The 14,966-nt window shown below is 39.2% G+C and overlaps 2 protein-coding genes across 5 annotated transcripts in view; one reads left to right on the forward strand and one right to left on the reverse strand.

Annotated features, from left to right (window-relative positions):
- acacb (acetyl-CoA carboxylase beta) overlaps positions 1–3,417 on the forward strand; it is a 28,017-nt gene extending 24,600 nt beyond the window's left edge. For all 4 annotated transcript variants that reach the window (XM_008418723.3, XM_008418724.3, XM_008418726.3 and 1 more), the window contains 6 exons: positions 511–688; positions 772–884; positions 992–1,146; positions 1,240–1,410; positions 1,683–1,819; positions 2,593–3,417. In XM_008418723.3, the coding sequence (XP_008416945.1) occupies positions 511–688; positions 772–884; positions 992–1,146; positions 1,240–1,410; positions 1,683–1,819; positions 2,593–2,725 (887 nt within the window). In that variant the 3' untranslated portion in view covers positions 2,726–3,417. The remainder of the gene's footprint in view (positions 1–510; positions 689–771; positions 885–991; positions 1,147–1,239; positions 1,411–1,682; positions 1,820–2,592) is intronic.
- A 1,395-nt stretch (positions 3,418–4,812) lies between these two features.
- Positions 4,813–13,756, reverse strand: foxn4 (forkhead box N4). Its single transcript, XM_008418722.3, has 10 exons — positions 13,509–13,756; positions 12,843–12,948; positions 10,694–10,860; positions 8,671–8,789; positions 8,476–8,586; positions 7,229–7,356; positions 7,054–7,150; positions 6,754–6,961; positions 6,284–6,670; positions 4,813–5,492 (listed from the first exon to the last, which is right to left on the reverse strand). The coding sequence occupies exons 2-10, from the start codon at positions 12,920–12,922 to the stop codon at positions 5,242–5,244; spliced, it is 1,548 nt and encodes a 515-aa protein (XP_008416944.2). The 5' UTR covers positions 12,923–12,948; positions 13,509–13,756; the 3' UTR covers positions 4,813–5,241.
- Between the last annotated feature and the right edge of the window lie 1,210 nt (positions 13,757–14,966).

Raw genomic sequence — 14,966 nt, forward strand, 5'->3', positions numbered from 1 at the left:
CGTTTTAACTACATAGTTATCTTAGTCTAGTTTTCAGAGAGAATAATAATCATTCCTGGAATGATGATCAACCTAAAGATAAATGGAAAGACAGAATTTACAACTGTGTAACAAACATTACAGATATTATTTATGTGCGCTGTGTGGAGAAATGGGCCGAGGACTCGTCCATGGGGAACGCCCTTGTAAATTGATAGAAACAAATCAAAGTAACTCCTGTAATAAAACTCTGTTGTCTATCAGAAAGATTGTTTCTGAAACACCGACTGTTACATTTGTCCAAACCTAAGTGTGTATTATAAATAAAGAAGGATCAAATGTGCTTAGAACTTTTTATTTGTGAAACATCAATATGATTTTTATACCGTCTCACTTGAGGTCAACTTTTTTTCATCCTACACATTTCCACTCTTCAGTCTGTAAGAGAAGTTAACCAAAAGTAAGATTGAAAACACTACAAATTTATGCTGTAGATCTGGAGTAACTTTATTTTTTATTTTTTTGTTATAGATATGTATGACCAGGTGCTGAAGTTTGGAGCCTACATTGTGGACGCTCTGCACACTTTTCACCAGCCGGTGTTGGTGTACATCCCACCCCATGCAGAGTTGAGAGGAGGATCCTGGGTGGTAATAGATCCCACCATCAACCTGCTGTGTATGGAGCTCTACGCTGATAGGGAGAGCAGGTGTGTTTTCCAAATGGTTCTCAATAGAGATCTGTGATTCTAAGCGCGTTCTTCATATTTGTGGTTACGTTTCTTTGATTCAGAGGTGGCGTCCTGGAGCCTGAGGGCACAGTGGAGATTAAATTCAGGAGAAAGGACCTACTGAAAACAATGAGGAGACTCGATTCAGTCTACGCCAGTCTGGTTGAGAAGCTCTGTAAAGCCTTTTTTTCTGTTTCTAATTCCAAAAACGTTCTCAATTTTGCATTTTACGTTAGAAGTAAAAAGACGTTCAAGGTGTAAGACCTTCTTTTGTTATTCCAGCTTCTCCAGAACTGTCTGACAAGGAGATCAAGGAACTGGAGAAGAAGCTCAAAGCAAGGGAGGAATTCCTGTTGCCCATCTACCACCAGGTGGCAGTGCAGTTTGTCGATCTGCACGACACTCCGGGCAGAATGCAGGAGAAAGGAGTGATCACTGTGAGTTATGATCTGACTGAAAAGTATAAAAGACGTCAATTTGAAGGCGAGTAAGCTTTTTAAAACCAATTTGACCTTTTCTACTTTTAACAGGATATTTTAGACTGGAAACAGGCGCGGACCTTCTTCTACTGGCGTCTGCGGCGGCTCCTGCTGGAGCAGGTGGTCAAGTGTGAGATCATGGAGGCCAACAAGGACCTCAGTGACGGACACATGCAGTCAATGCTGCGGAGATGGTTCGTTGAAACGGAGGGAACAGTCAAGGTGTGTGAGTGCGTTCAGAGCTTCAGCACTTTGGCAGCTCAAACAGAAAAAAACGCAACTTATGAAAAAAAAACATCCTTCACATTCTGAATCTTTTCGAACATTTTTTCATTAAGATAATTTACTTCGTAAAAGTAAATTATCTTTTATTAAGATAATTGACAAATTTCTAAATGGTTGTAGTGTTGAAATACATTTAGGCATGTAGTAATAAAATGTAATTGCCTGTTGAAGCTGAACTGAAGTAATGTAGCGTGTGTCTGCTTTCACAGGCTTACCTTTGGGATAACAACCAGGCAGTGGTGGAGTGGCTTGAGAAGCACTTGTCCACAGAGGACGGCACCCGCTCAGTCATTCGAGAAAATATCAAGTACTTGAAAAGAGAAAATGCTTTAAAGCATATTCGTGGGTACGTATGACCCCGTTTCTTGCGACCAGGCCTTCCTGTTTCCTTTAGTTCTTGTGTTCTTTCTTTTGCTATTTTACTACGTGTTGCTCCTTTTTTTGGAAACGTGTCATTTTTAAAAAACGTTTACCACTGTAATGCATTTAGAGTTTGGAGGCATTTCAGTCCTGTTTCAGAGCGTAACCTCTGGGGAAGATTGTGTGGTTATGGGTGCAACATGGCAGGTCACACCTGACACTGCATCTGCTGTTCATGTCTCATCTGCTGTCAGTGCAGCGAATGTGGAAGTCTCCATCCAGGACATGCACTCGCCTCTTGTTACAGTTATATTTTTGCACCGTCATCAAAATACCCTTATCTCTGGGACAAAGTGGTTGATTTTTTTTTTTTTTTTTCTGAAAATCATGGCTCTTAATTCTTCCCTCTCTCCCACACACCTGAAAACACTCCAGCAGTAGATACTCCGAAGAATAGACCTTTAAATTCACGTAGTAAAGGTTCAGAGCGATTTGGTTCTGGAGGATAAAGATTCAGGTTATCATAGAAGACATCATATTTAGCATGTTAGGTTGCTTGATTTTTAACTTTAGATATGAGTGTGTTTGCCTTGCATCTCATTTAGTTTTAATACAGTTACTTCCCTTTTTATGTATAAACAAAACAAAACTCATAACCTAAGTTTTAAAATAACCACAGTCTATTTAAATTTAGACTTCACTAAATCCTTCATTCTGTTGTCTTTCCTTTCACTGCTCTCATTGTGTTTTTGTGTGCAGCTTGGTGGAGGCCAACCCTGACATAGCGATGGACTGCATCATCCACATGAGCCAGAACATTTCTCCCTCCCAGAGGGCCTCGTTGTCGCATCTGCTTGCGACGATGGACACCACCAGCACCAGTCCCAGTTAAGCTCTTGGACTTTATCAGGTCGTGCCGTTAAAGACAACAAAAACTTCTATTTTTTTGTAATAAGTTGTACTGTTGAAAGTTGTAAGCACAGAGAGTTGTAAGCACCTTTAGCGTCGAAAGGTCCAGGACGTAAAGCTAGTCGAACATTGTTGGGGATTTCAGCACTGAAGTACTTGTATTGCTTTTGCACCAAAAACAAAAAAGACAAAACGCACAAGAACAGTGTTAGAAAGTCTGTGCTGTTGAGCCACCTTTTCATGTTCGCCACGATCCACAAGTGTATTTGGTGCCTTTTTATGTTTAAATGAATTGTTCAGACGTTTTACCGTTTCAGTCCAGGAAGCCTTCTTCTCCATTCGACAGCCTGACACTGTAATGCACACCTCACTTTGCTGTATTTAGCACATCAGGGCTCAATGTTATGACTTGAAGTCAATGTCGTTTTGCCTTTTTGGATTGCCTGAAGTATATTGGGGCTTTATAAAAAAAACAACTAACTTTAGTTTTGGCCTCCAGTTATTGTTTCTAGTTAAACCTATAATATAACATGAGTGTTTGTCTTTAAATGTTTATAGATGCAATATAAGGTCAGATGCCAAACTTTGGACTGTTTTAATAAAACTTTTGAAATAGGTTTGTCAGGAAAAAATGTCAAAATCTTTTTTTTTTCTCTTGTTTTGATGAAATATAAATATATAGAAATTATAAAAATGGAAATATTGATTATTGTTTTCAGAACATTGTATATCGTACCGTTTCTATTGATTCCGGTTCTCGTGTCATTTGAAGTGGTTAACTCTGTTGAATTTGACACAATAAAAAAGGCTTCACGACAACATAAGTGTCGTGCGTTCTTTCTGGCCGACTGATTTTATCACAGCGGCGACGTTGCCACACCGTCCGGCTGTAGATTAGACATAGATTTGAGTAAATTATGCTACGTCAAGGGATTTTATGCCGGCTGTAAAACATCCTCAGGATGAATAGAAACTCTTCCATGGTTGGTACAAATTTCCTATGACAGATGGTTCTTCTAAGTACCAGATTTATTGGACAAGTAAGCAAAAGTTACAATATGTTGAAGAAGCTAAATAAAGAGCATCTGTCAAATTTAGCATTTTAACATTGGTTTGTGTTTTTGTACTCTGTTTTAGCTATCTGCTAAAACAGAGTTGGACCACTTTTTTCCTTCACTAATTTCATTCAAAAAGTGCAACATATATTATGTAGAGTATTTGCATTTTGATGATTCGTGTTCAGCTATTTAAATATTGAAATTCTGAAAGGAAATACAGTAATTACATGAAATGGCATGTAGGGCATCCTGTGCTGCACACAATCATGAGGTAGAGTGCTGACTTTGCAGTAATTCATTCAAAAGGAGCCAGAACCAAGTATGGAGTACACATACTGTAAAGTAGAGGGACATAGATTTCAACAGACATTTCTGATTTAAATTGTTGTGTAGGACTTATTTAATAATATAATTTCCTGAGAAACTGAACTTTTAATTGTAATTCCCATAATCAAAATGAACAGAAGTAAACATCTAAAATATGCCACTGTATGTTAAAAAAAATTGTTTATTTGTTTAAACTGAATAATGGAAATAAAAAACATTTCAATAATAATTTATTAAGATGCGCCATTACATGTCAAAAGTGTGACATTCGGGATGCTCCTGGACGTTTATTTTGTTTTTGGTGTGGTATCTCTATTGATCAGGTTTTGTCAGCAGTAAACATTAAATCCTCATCTGCATAAGCTTGACTTGCTGTTACTTTAATCAAAAATAAGCCCTCACATTACGTTTTGATGTTTTTGAGCTCTTCCTGCTTCTTGCATTTTACCTGGGGATGTTTTTTAGTCCAATATCATGAATGTGTTTAAGTACAAATTTGCTTATTTTTGTCCATTTTTTTTATTGTGATCAAGTCAAACAGCAAAGCAGACATCTTTCCTCCAGCCTTGTTAATGGTGACGTGTGGAGGAGCGGTGACTAAAAGCTGGCTTACTGGGTGTTTCAGAATGACGTGGCTAACACCAAGTTCAAACAATTAAATATGTACAGCAAAAGACTGATAGGCTTCACCTTCTCCAGCTGACCTTTATAAATATAAATAAAACATCACAGCAATAAAGTCTAGCACAATACAACAGACAGGCGTTTTTGATCTACATCACAGACAGGAGAACGACAGAGGGACAGGTCAAAGCTCATTTACTTGCGGCTCTCCACTCAGTCTTTGTTCAGTATTTGCTTGGCAAAACTAAAGATTTTAGGTCTGACACACTTCATCTTCAGGTCACCGTTTATATGGTTTAAGTTCCTTAAAAGCTGTTCTCTTGTTGGATAAAATGTTTCTCTCCAGGTTCCCAGAACGTTCACTTCTTCAAAAGAAATCAAACTTCTTCAGTTGGCATCCAAAAGAAGGCGGGGGAAAAACAAAGCAAAACAAAAAAAAAACAAATCAGAGGAAATCATTTAAAATCTTTTAGGAATTAGTTTGGCTTCTTTAAAGCAGGGCGATGGGTTTGCTGGCGGGTTGGCTGGCCATATACTGGGATGTCAGGGGATCCTGTGAGGTGCAGGAGGCGTACAGCCCCGTTACTTGCACGTCTGACAGCGGCACGCTGCCTCCTCTGGAGGCCGGAGGGAGGCTCACCGAGCCCAAGTCACAGTCTGATAGTCGCAGAGGGGAGTTACTGAAGGTGCCCAAGGCGTCCAGGTTAAAGCTGTCGTCTTTCATTTCTTCCCACAGGTTACCTAAAAAACAGGGACGTGTCAGTGGAGTTAAACAACAACACTTATTAGTTTACTGATGAATTAAAACAAACTTTATTGGTAGATGACTGGAACACAATGTTTGGCGAAGGTAGACAAATTGCTACAATGTTAAATTTAAAGAAGTCTGAAAATTATATTTTTTTAAATGATTAAGAAGAAATAAATGTTAAACTGACATAGTCTCTGTTTAGTCCATGATAAGTAAGGATGTCTTGATTTTGGGAATATAAACAATCTCAATTTTAAAAGGAATTTCATTTGAGATGTGTCAATATTTTAACCAGGCAGCACTTGTGTGAATACATAAATGTATAAAACAAAACATTTTTTAAACTGTCAAAGGCCAAAAGCGCCACTATCTCCACAAATAATCTCTTAAATAAATTTCTAATAATTGTATGATTGTAATAAATAACATTGAATGTATTCCCCGACATTGTACCTATGATTATTTTAATGTTTGCTTTAAATATTTTAAGGAAGGATTCATTTAATAACTGTATGTTAATGCAATACAGTATTCTGAAAATCACATATTCATTTTACATGCAGCAAATACAAATTTCAATCATTTCTTTCATATTATTAAAATTGTTTTTAATTACTTTAAATCTCAAAATAATATTTATTGTATTTCCAGTTCTGATTAAATAATCAGAAATAAATCAACTTAATGATACTTTAATGTGATGATCTGTGTTACAATATTAAGCCAGCAGTGTTTTTTGTTGGGAAACGGTGCCACATTTCCCTGCACCAGGTCTGTTTACCTTGAAAAGCAAAGTCCATGATGCTCGGGTCCAGTGCGTCCACCTCTGTGTTTGCGTCGCTCTGCACGCTGTAAAAATCATCAGGAGGCTTGCTGGGCTGCTGGGTGAGCGGACTGTGGGAGAGGTCAGGGACCGTGTGCAGGGGGGGCGTCTGGGCCGGGGCCGGGGACATGGGGCCCAGGCGAGCCTGAGCATGGAGCTGAGCTTGAAGCTGGTGGTGCTGGTGCATGGGCAAACACGGCAGAGACAGGGTGACTATGGGCTGAGGCTGCATCTGGGCCGGCAGCGGGAGACCGGTCGTACAGCCAGCCAGCCGGGTCATTCCGGGCTCTAGAGGCTTCCGTCTGCAGTTTTCTGGCCGATCGGTGATCAGCTTGTCCAGTTCGTCTGTAGGAAAGCAGAGTCAACTGTCAGACTAAGTCAAAAGCATCTTGTTTGAACTTCAAAATTTCCCCAAATACTTTTCTGACCTGGGTTAGCCATGCTGCGGCGAATAGCTGGGAGATCCTTACGTTTCCACTTCTGCATCTCTTCCTCCATCTTGTCAATTTTGGCAGGGTTCAGTGCCCACAGGCAGCCCTTGCGGGAAGAGCTGCTCGTTTTGTTCTCCACCTTCTCAAAGCATTTATTTAAGGACAGGTTGTGTCGGACTGAATTCTTCCATCCGTCAGGTGCAGTCTGTTAAGAGCCAACACATCGTACAATCAGCCACACTCATCACCTGAGCATCACAGTTCCTTATTTTCACTCTGTTTATCTGAAAATCAAACCTTGAAATACGGAAAGTGTTCCTTCATAAAGCTGTAGATCTCACTGACTGGAAGGCTCCCGGTTTTACTGTTCTTTAAAGCCATGGCGATCAGACAGCTGGAAGAAAATAACACAAGTCAAATTTTGTTCAAAGCAGATCAGACGAATGAAAAGGCTATTTTTGAGTGTGTCCACCTGTAGGAGTAAATTGGCTTGGGGAAAGACTTGGGCTGAAGCTCCTGTTCTTGTGGGGCCAGACGAGGTTGGGTGAACAGACTTTGGTTGTTGAAAGAAACATTGCTATAAAGTCCACCAGCTGAGCACTAAAACAGAGGAAAGTATTGAGAAGCTGTCATTTTGTCAAGTGATGAGGAAATAGTTTTTGAAAACATTAATATTTGTCTCTGTAGATATCGTTCTAATTGGACTGGATTTTGGTAGCAACCCCAGTATTTCATACATTTCAAAATCAAAACAATTTAGTTCCTAAAAGCATGTGAAACAGAGGGACACAGAACACTTTTTTATGCAAAAAAGCATAAAAAGTCAAGAACCAGCTGAAGTCGTCTGGTATTCAGAAAGCAGTCTCGCTTCTCATCAATGCCCATCGGTATCAGCTGGTTTAGTCTGAACTGATAGCCTCTAAAAAGGCATCGTTGTTGTTAAACACTGATTGCAATCGTTACTGGCATATTAATAATATCTGAATACTACAGTGTATTGGTACCATAACCCTGAAGCTGCAGGAAAATTATCGAAGTTCAACCAAGAGCTTCTTGTAAGATTTCTGACAGACTCCAAAACGTAAGTGTCAAGAGTTTATATTTTTGACTTGGCGTTATTTTTGTTGGGGGGGGGGGGGTTATAATGAGTAATGCACTCAATCACAATGGCTTCAACTCTTGTTCACTACACAAGACTCCACGGCTGAAGAAAAAGTTATGTTTGAAGATTGTGGCTAAACATATGGAAAAAAATTATGAAATACGTGGACAATATAGTCAGGTCAGAGAGATTTAATTAAATTAAACATACAATAAACAATCTAAAGACTGCAGTGCATAGAAGAAAAACCCATAACATTTAAAATTAGTGTGACAGGATGAGTAGAAAATCACACCCAAGCACTTAACATGACCAGCTTTTACATACAGAAGATGTGGAGAAGGTGTGATAATGCGTGACAATTTCTTATCACACGTTGGATGGAGTATTGGATACTCTCCAATACTTTGCTTTTATGTGTCACTTCACTTATTAAACATAGCCTCATTTGTAGATTTCATCTTATTATTTGTATTTGATGATTGCTTTGGTTATGAGCATCCATAAAATTTCAATGGGCCTCATTACTCAGTACATTTACAAACACTGAAGTGTGTGATGCTTATTTTGCTAACATTATTATACGTCGTTAAAATTGCGTGTGCATAAAGTGTCACCTGTTGGCCGGTTTGGGTTAGAGAGTACACCTGTTGGGATGCAGGCTGGTACACTGAGGTAGGACACTGATATCCTGGGGAAGGCAGTCCATCCATGGAGAAAGGAGACATCTGTGAATCAAATGCAGGCACATTTTTAATCCAACTATGCAAAATAATTAACAATACATATCTCATCAGGCTGTCATTACTCACACTTCCACTTCCACTGTGGGTGTTGATGATACTTATTCCCAGGGGGCTGTGCTGCATGGTACTCTGAAGGTGCAGCATGGAGCTCTGACTCACTGGTATCGTCATACTGTTCAGCTGAGCTGCACAGAACCAGAACACAAACATTCACAAAACTGTCTACAAAAAGTGTGTCTGTGCATCCAGCTGCTTGTTCTCTTTGTAGTTATACGCTGCAGTACGGCTGTTCTCAAACTTCCAAAACGGCCGCGCAGCTAAAACAAAGCCTTCCAAGAACCAACACGCTTATAGACATTTTAAAAAATATGGTTTAAGAGAAATTTGGCTCTGTCGATTTTGAGTTTTCTATTATTAAAACATAATAATAGACAGAATAAGTAAACAAAAATGAACAGAAAAAAGGTCCTGTGAAACGCAAAACTCTGACCTTAAAATTCAATGTTGCTGCTTTATTGTTGGGTTTTTGTATCTCATCAAATCTATTTTACACACTTAATCGGGCTTGAAAGAACATCAAGTTCGGACTTGTCCATGGAACCAATAAGTACAAAATAGCAAGAGGTTAAAAAGTAACTTTTGTTTAAACAGATAAAAATCTTAAAAGCACTCTTGATCCTTTCTCTTTGAATACTTCAAAGTTTATCTTTGGACATTGTTTTCTTTTTCACTTTTACCATTTTATATTCACCATTTTCAGAGAAATGATTCTTTTTATTAGTAGTAAATCTAACAAAATTATGATATCGCATAAAATTGTAACATTGTAATTGAAGATTCTATGTAATTTATGAGTCTTACTTTATGAGATGACTGGCAAGAAATAAATACTGGCCACAATATTCAAAAAAAATTTTTTAGATGTATTTGTATTTAGTTTAGTGTAAAAACCTGATTTACTTGCCGGATGTGAGCTATTTCTTGAAAGCAACTTGTACATGTCAATCAGTACAATGGACTCTTTTATTAATAGCTCAACTTCATTCGTACTGGGTGGAGAGCAACTCTGAACATGTATTTTGAAGTCTTGCCACAGTTTCTCAAGTAGATTTATGTCTGGGCTTTAATTGCAACCTAACACATGAGAAAAGTTTTAACTCAGCTATTCTACTGTAGCGGTGGTTGTATATTTTTGTCTTTTTGTTCTGTTGGTAGGTGAATGTCTGCTGCAGCCTTAGGCCTTTTGCCGTCACAAACTGCTTTTCCTCCAGGCCTGACCTGTGTTGACCTCCGTCGTTCTTTTCATCAACTCCATCTTGTCCCTCCCACAGAATGATACTGTTACCACAACTTTTCCTGCTGGTGCAGTGTCCATTCAGTGATGTGCAGGCTTAGTTTTCTTCCACACACTCCTCTTTTGCATGTGATTTATGGAGTAGATCACCAATACTAGTGCAGCCGATACTTTCTCCCACCTAAGCTGTGTATATCTGCAGATCCTCCAGACTTTGCTGCTTCTGTGATTCCTGCTCTCCTTATCCTGCCTCTGTATTTAGGTAAATGTCCGTGTCTTGATTGGTTCACAGTTGTGCCACGGTCATTTTTTGAGTGACCAACTGTGAAAAATGCTTTATGAGATATTGAAAGACGGCATAATGTTTCCCCTCCTCCTGTGCTTTTAACTTCTCTACAACTTTCTCCCTGGCCTGTCTGCTGTGTTCCTTGGTCTTCAGTGTGATATTTATTCACTGTTCTCTAACGAACTTCAGAGACAGTTGGATTTGAATTGAGATAAAAATTTACATAGATGCACTTTATCTACTAGGGCAACTACACTAGATTTTATTTGGAGGTGACAAATTGAAGAAGGCCGAATACCAATCTGGTATTTTTATGGCAAAATAATTTCTTACTTGAACACAGAACTAAACACTAGCTTTTACTCTTCATGTGATGAAGATTAAAAGGTCAAGGTGTAAAGTTTTTATGTGCTTGGGAGCCAATAACATAATACTAATCCATGAGAATAAATCTGTGCTGATTCATCCAATCAGAGAGCTTGTGCAGTTTTGAAATGTTGTCCCCTCACCTGTCTGTTGCTCCAGCAGACTGCCCTGGGAGGGTCCATTGCTGTGGCCTCTGCTATCAGCCATCTGCTGTAGCCGGGGCATGTCCACCGAGGTGAGCCACGACAGGGACTGCAGGTCCCCAGGGAGGTCCTCCACCCTCAGCTGGGAGGGGTCCGTGGTCAGAAGCCTTCAAGTGAGGAGAGAGGGGGATGGGAATGAGCTTTGTGGGGTTAACATGGCTGTCAGCTCAGGCACACTTAGATCAGAAGGGGAGTTTAAATCTAAACACTCGGATGGAGTATTTTCATCCCTGACAGACAAAACCATCTGAAGGGTCTTAAAGGAGATGAAAGCTGCTGAGCAGAGCTCTGTTTTAGCAATTCAGGATTAAGCATAAGAAGATTAAACACAAGGGTTATTTAGAAGTGACAGTCTTAATCAACAATAAGGGAGTTAAATCACCATTTTTTTATTCAGTGAATAAAGTTCTGTGACTTTATTAACCATGTGGACTTGTTTATTTGTTTTGACCTGCACCTTCAATCTGTTTATTTGTTTTTGTTTGCTTCTACTTTTAATATTTTTAAAGGAATGATTTTTTTTTACAAATTCTTGGATAAATTATAATCTAAATTGATTTTTATTCTTTGCTTAACCAGTTGGCCTACAGTTACGTCTTTTTAAATGGAAAGGCCTGAAGAGAAGAAATGAAAGGAGAGGAATCCTCTTGAGTCCTCTTCAGCCTTCGCAGCAAACACACAATGTTCTGCAGTTTGAGTCTCTATGACAACACAGACAATTCGGTTACCTCGTGGGTCTGTGGACAGTGTAGCAGTACACCACCCCCTCTACATCTAGACACCCAGCATATCTTCAAATAAGAAAAAAAACCCAGTCCTGTGTCAGGTGACCACGGTCCCGCCTCACCCATTGGTTGAATCATAAGTAAACAACACATGAGATCATTTGAAACATGGGACGGCGGCACATGTTGCCTGAAACAGTTGGCCCCATCTATTGAAAAATGATCACCTATTGTGTCCCAAACGACAAATCTGCCCAGTGGCACGTGTCTCTATTGTCTTCCCTGGAGCCTTCCTTGATTGTCTCTGTCATTTCTTTTCTTTGCCTGGCCCCTTGCATTAATCTGCTGGAATGACAGCCCTCACATAAGAGGGACAAATAGGATGCCATCTGCTTTCCTGTCCCTTTCCAGCCCCTATCCGCACAGGACCCCCCCCCCACCCCTGTTTCCCTACCCACCCACCATCACCCTACACTAACGGCAAGCTCAACGGGCTTCAGGAGGGGAGACGGGGGGCGTGAATGTAGTTTGAGGTCAGGTCTAATGTGTTGACTGTCTTAGGTGACATCACTGATGCCAGGAATCACCACCAGACATCCAAGACATCCCAGATCACTTTTTTGTTCTCAGAAAAAACAAATGTCACTTTTTTTTCTCACATGTGATTTATTATTACTTTTAATTAAAAAAAGGTGACAAAATTGATGAATGCAAGGTCTTAATTGTACATTTACAAGTCAATCTTCCATTCTTTGCATTCAAAAATATCCTTTGCTACAACAGATGAATATGTAATAATAGAAACCATTCAACAGTTGACAAATTAGGGATGTTCTCACACCCTCTGTCCCTCGCAGAGCATGGTAATTGCTCGCTGATGCAAAAAATGTAGCTGGTGTTTCCATGTCTCGTCCTAACCTTACCCCTGAGCTCAACAACTCTAAATATTGGCCCTCCTCCTCCTTCACCGCAACAGCACACCCCCACCCCTGCTCCTTCTTTTCTAATTGGGAACCTCTTGTGCACACTGGTGACCCAGAGCGCCCCATCTCCCCCTGAGCCGGGCAGCCCAGAGGCTCGGGCTCTCCGTGCGCAGACAGCAGGAGTGTAAACAGAGCTGATGGTTTCTGACAGATCTATTCAGAGTGAAAATCATTTATTCTTCTGGATTTTTTTTTTCTTGCTTCTCTTCTTTTCACGGAACCCCTCCAAACACAAAAAGAGCTGTCCATCCAACACTTGTTTTAACATTGTGGACTGTAATAATTTCTACCACGAAAGAGCTGGTTTCATAAAATCTCCTTACATATTTTCATACTGAAATATGCTTTACTATGTAAAAAATAAATTAATAATAATAATACCTGTAGTCCTGTGGTGACGGATGATGCCCAGCATTGTCAATTATTCCTGACATCCTGGAAGTTATTCCACCTTCTATCATTTCCTGGGATGTGTTGTAGCCTTTTGCTGCAGCACATGACATTTAAACAATTATTTACACTCACAGTTTGTGTAAAAAAAATAACTAGCTATGTAGATGTACTCATCATTGCACTGTCAAATGCAATGATGATCAGTGATCTGTGCATGAACATTAAAAATGTTTCACACAATATATAAAAATCCCCAAAAGGCAACAGAAAATAAAATATCAAAATCGGAATGAAAAAAAAAGTTACAATGAAAAAATATAAAACTTGCAATCTTTTTAGTGCTCAATTGCACAACATTTCTGTTTGCATAAATGTTTTTCTTGCTTTTGCAGTTAAATCTCAACTGCTTTCTAATTCCTCCTTTATTTCCACACAAAACACAGACTGCGTATACTTACATATGACTTTATAGCTGCCATTCTCTAAACATGCTATAAAAATTTGTTTGTTTTTTTTTGTTCTTCATTGCATGACATTTTTCTTGCAATAAGGAGATGCAGTTTAACTCTAAAAGTATTTGAAGTTAATAAAATAACCTCATCTAAATATTTCACTAGTCTTAGAAACGTAGAAACATCGCTTGAATAATCCTACCTGTTTTGGTTGGTATTGAAGGTTGTGTGAGCTGGTCCTGAGCCCCTCTACTGTATCCCACTGTGTTGGACGTGATTCCTCCTAAAGCCGTTTTTAAATTTCCCTCTCTGGAGCTGTCCAGCACTCTGACATGCGCAGTAGAGACCTGAGCAGAGCGCTCTCGTTGCCCGGAGGCAGGAGGATCCCCGAGAGTTTCACAGCTGTTATTGCACAGTTTGTCCGCATCCAGAAATGTACCTGCAGATTTAGAAAATCAGGTCTGATGTTGACTTTTTTATATATATCCTACGGGCAACTGGTGCGCGCTTCCGACTGAACATAAAGCTGCAAACAGTCAAAATCACGTTTTCTGCATTAGTTTTCAGACAGCAATCCATAATGAAGGCTGGGTCCTTTAAGATGAAAGACTAACTGGAGGAGTTCGTGCATCTTCCTACAGGTTTCCCCGTTTTTCTCATAACCTATACGCTTGCCTCATCAGTGGCGCACAGGTGCGTCTCACTATAGGAAAAAAGAAAAAGAAAAAAAAAGCATAACTGTAGTCCTTTAACCTACTGAGTTTTTGTAGGTAAGTTGGATTTTATTTTGAAATAGTTGACTCAGACGATCCTCATAAAAATAAAAAAATAAAAAGGGCTAATCATTAAGTATACGTGGTGCTCCTCCTCTCCTGTTTATTCCCCTGGAGTTACTTCGCTCGGCTCGGAAATGCTGCAACTTGTGGTGGCATCTGTGTATATGAGTGTGAACTTTTTTTTTTCTTTCTTCTTCTTCTTCCTTTGAGGAAGTGCTTGTAGCTTATTTGCTTCCCGCCGCAGAGGCCGCGTCCTGCTCCTCTCAGCAGTGGGAAAAAGGAGCCCGGGAGGCGGGTAGGGAGGGCAGGGGGCAGGGTGGGCTGCTGCTGCGGGAGGCGGCAAAAACCTCAGACCGGTCTGCAATACAAAACAGGGTGTTTAAAGAATGTAATGGATTTTCTCATGTTTTGAAAAAGTTTGTAACAGTTACAAAATTAAAGTATATTTATTTATTTGCATTTTTTTCTGCATTATTATGGTGATTGTAATAATTATACAACAAACAAACAAACAAACAAACAAAACAAGCCGTTAGGACTTCTAAGTTAATCTGACAGTGTTTTGATAGGTTTCATTATTATTATTATTATTATTATTATTATTATTATTATTATTATTATTATTATTATTATTAATTAATTAATTAATTATTTATTTATTTATTTATTTTCTCTTTAAATTATTGTGATATACAGTTCAACATCAAGCATGAAATCTTGCTCCAGCATTTTTAGAACTTGTTCTGCTTTAGAGTAAATCAGAATAAATAGCGAACAAATAAATAAATCTATGAAATCCTATAAAACAGCCGTCGGGTGCAGCTGGTTTGGACTTTTAATGCAGGTGAAAATATGAAACCAGTTGGAGGTTAAACTGTGACTGG

The sequence above is a fragment of the Poecilia reticulata genome, chromosome 9 (assembly GCF_904066995.2).
Source record: "Poecilia reticulata chromosome 9, P_reticulata-male-v2, whole genome shotgun sequence".
Lineage (NCBI taxonomy): Eukaryota > Metazoa > Chordata > Actinopteri > Cyprinodontiformes > Poeciliidae > Poecilia > Poecilia reticulata.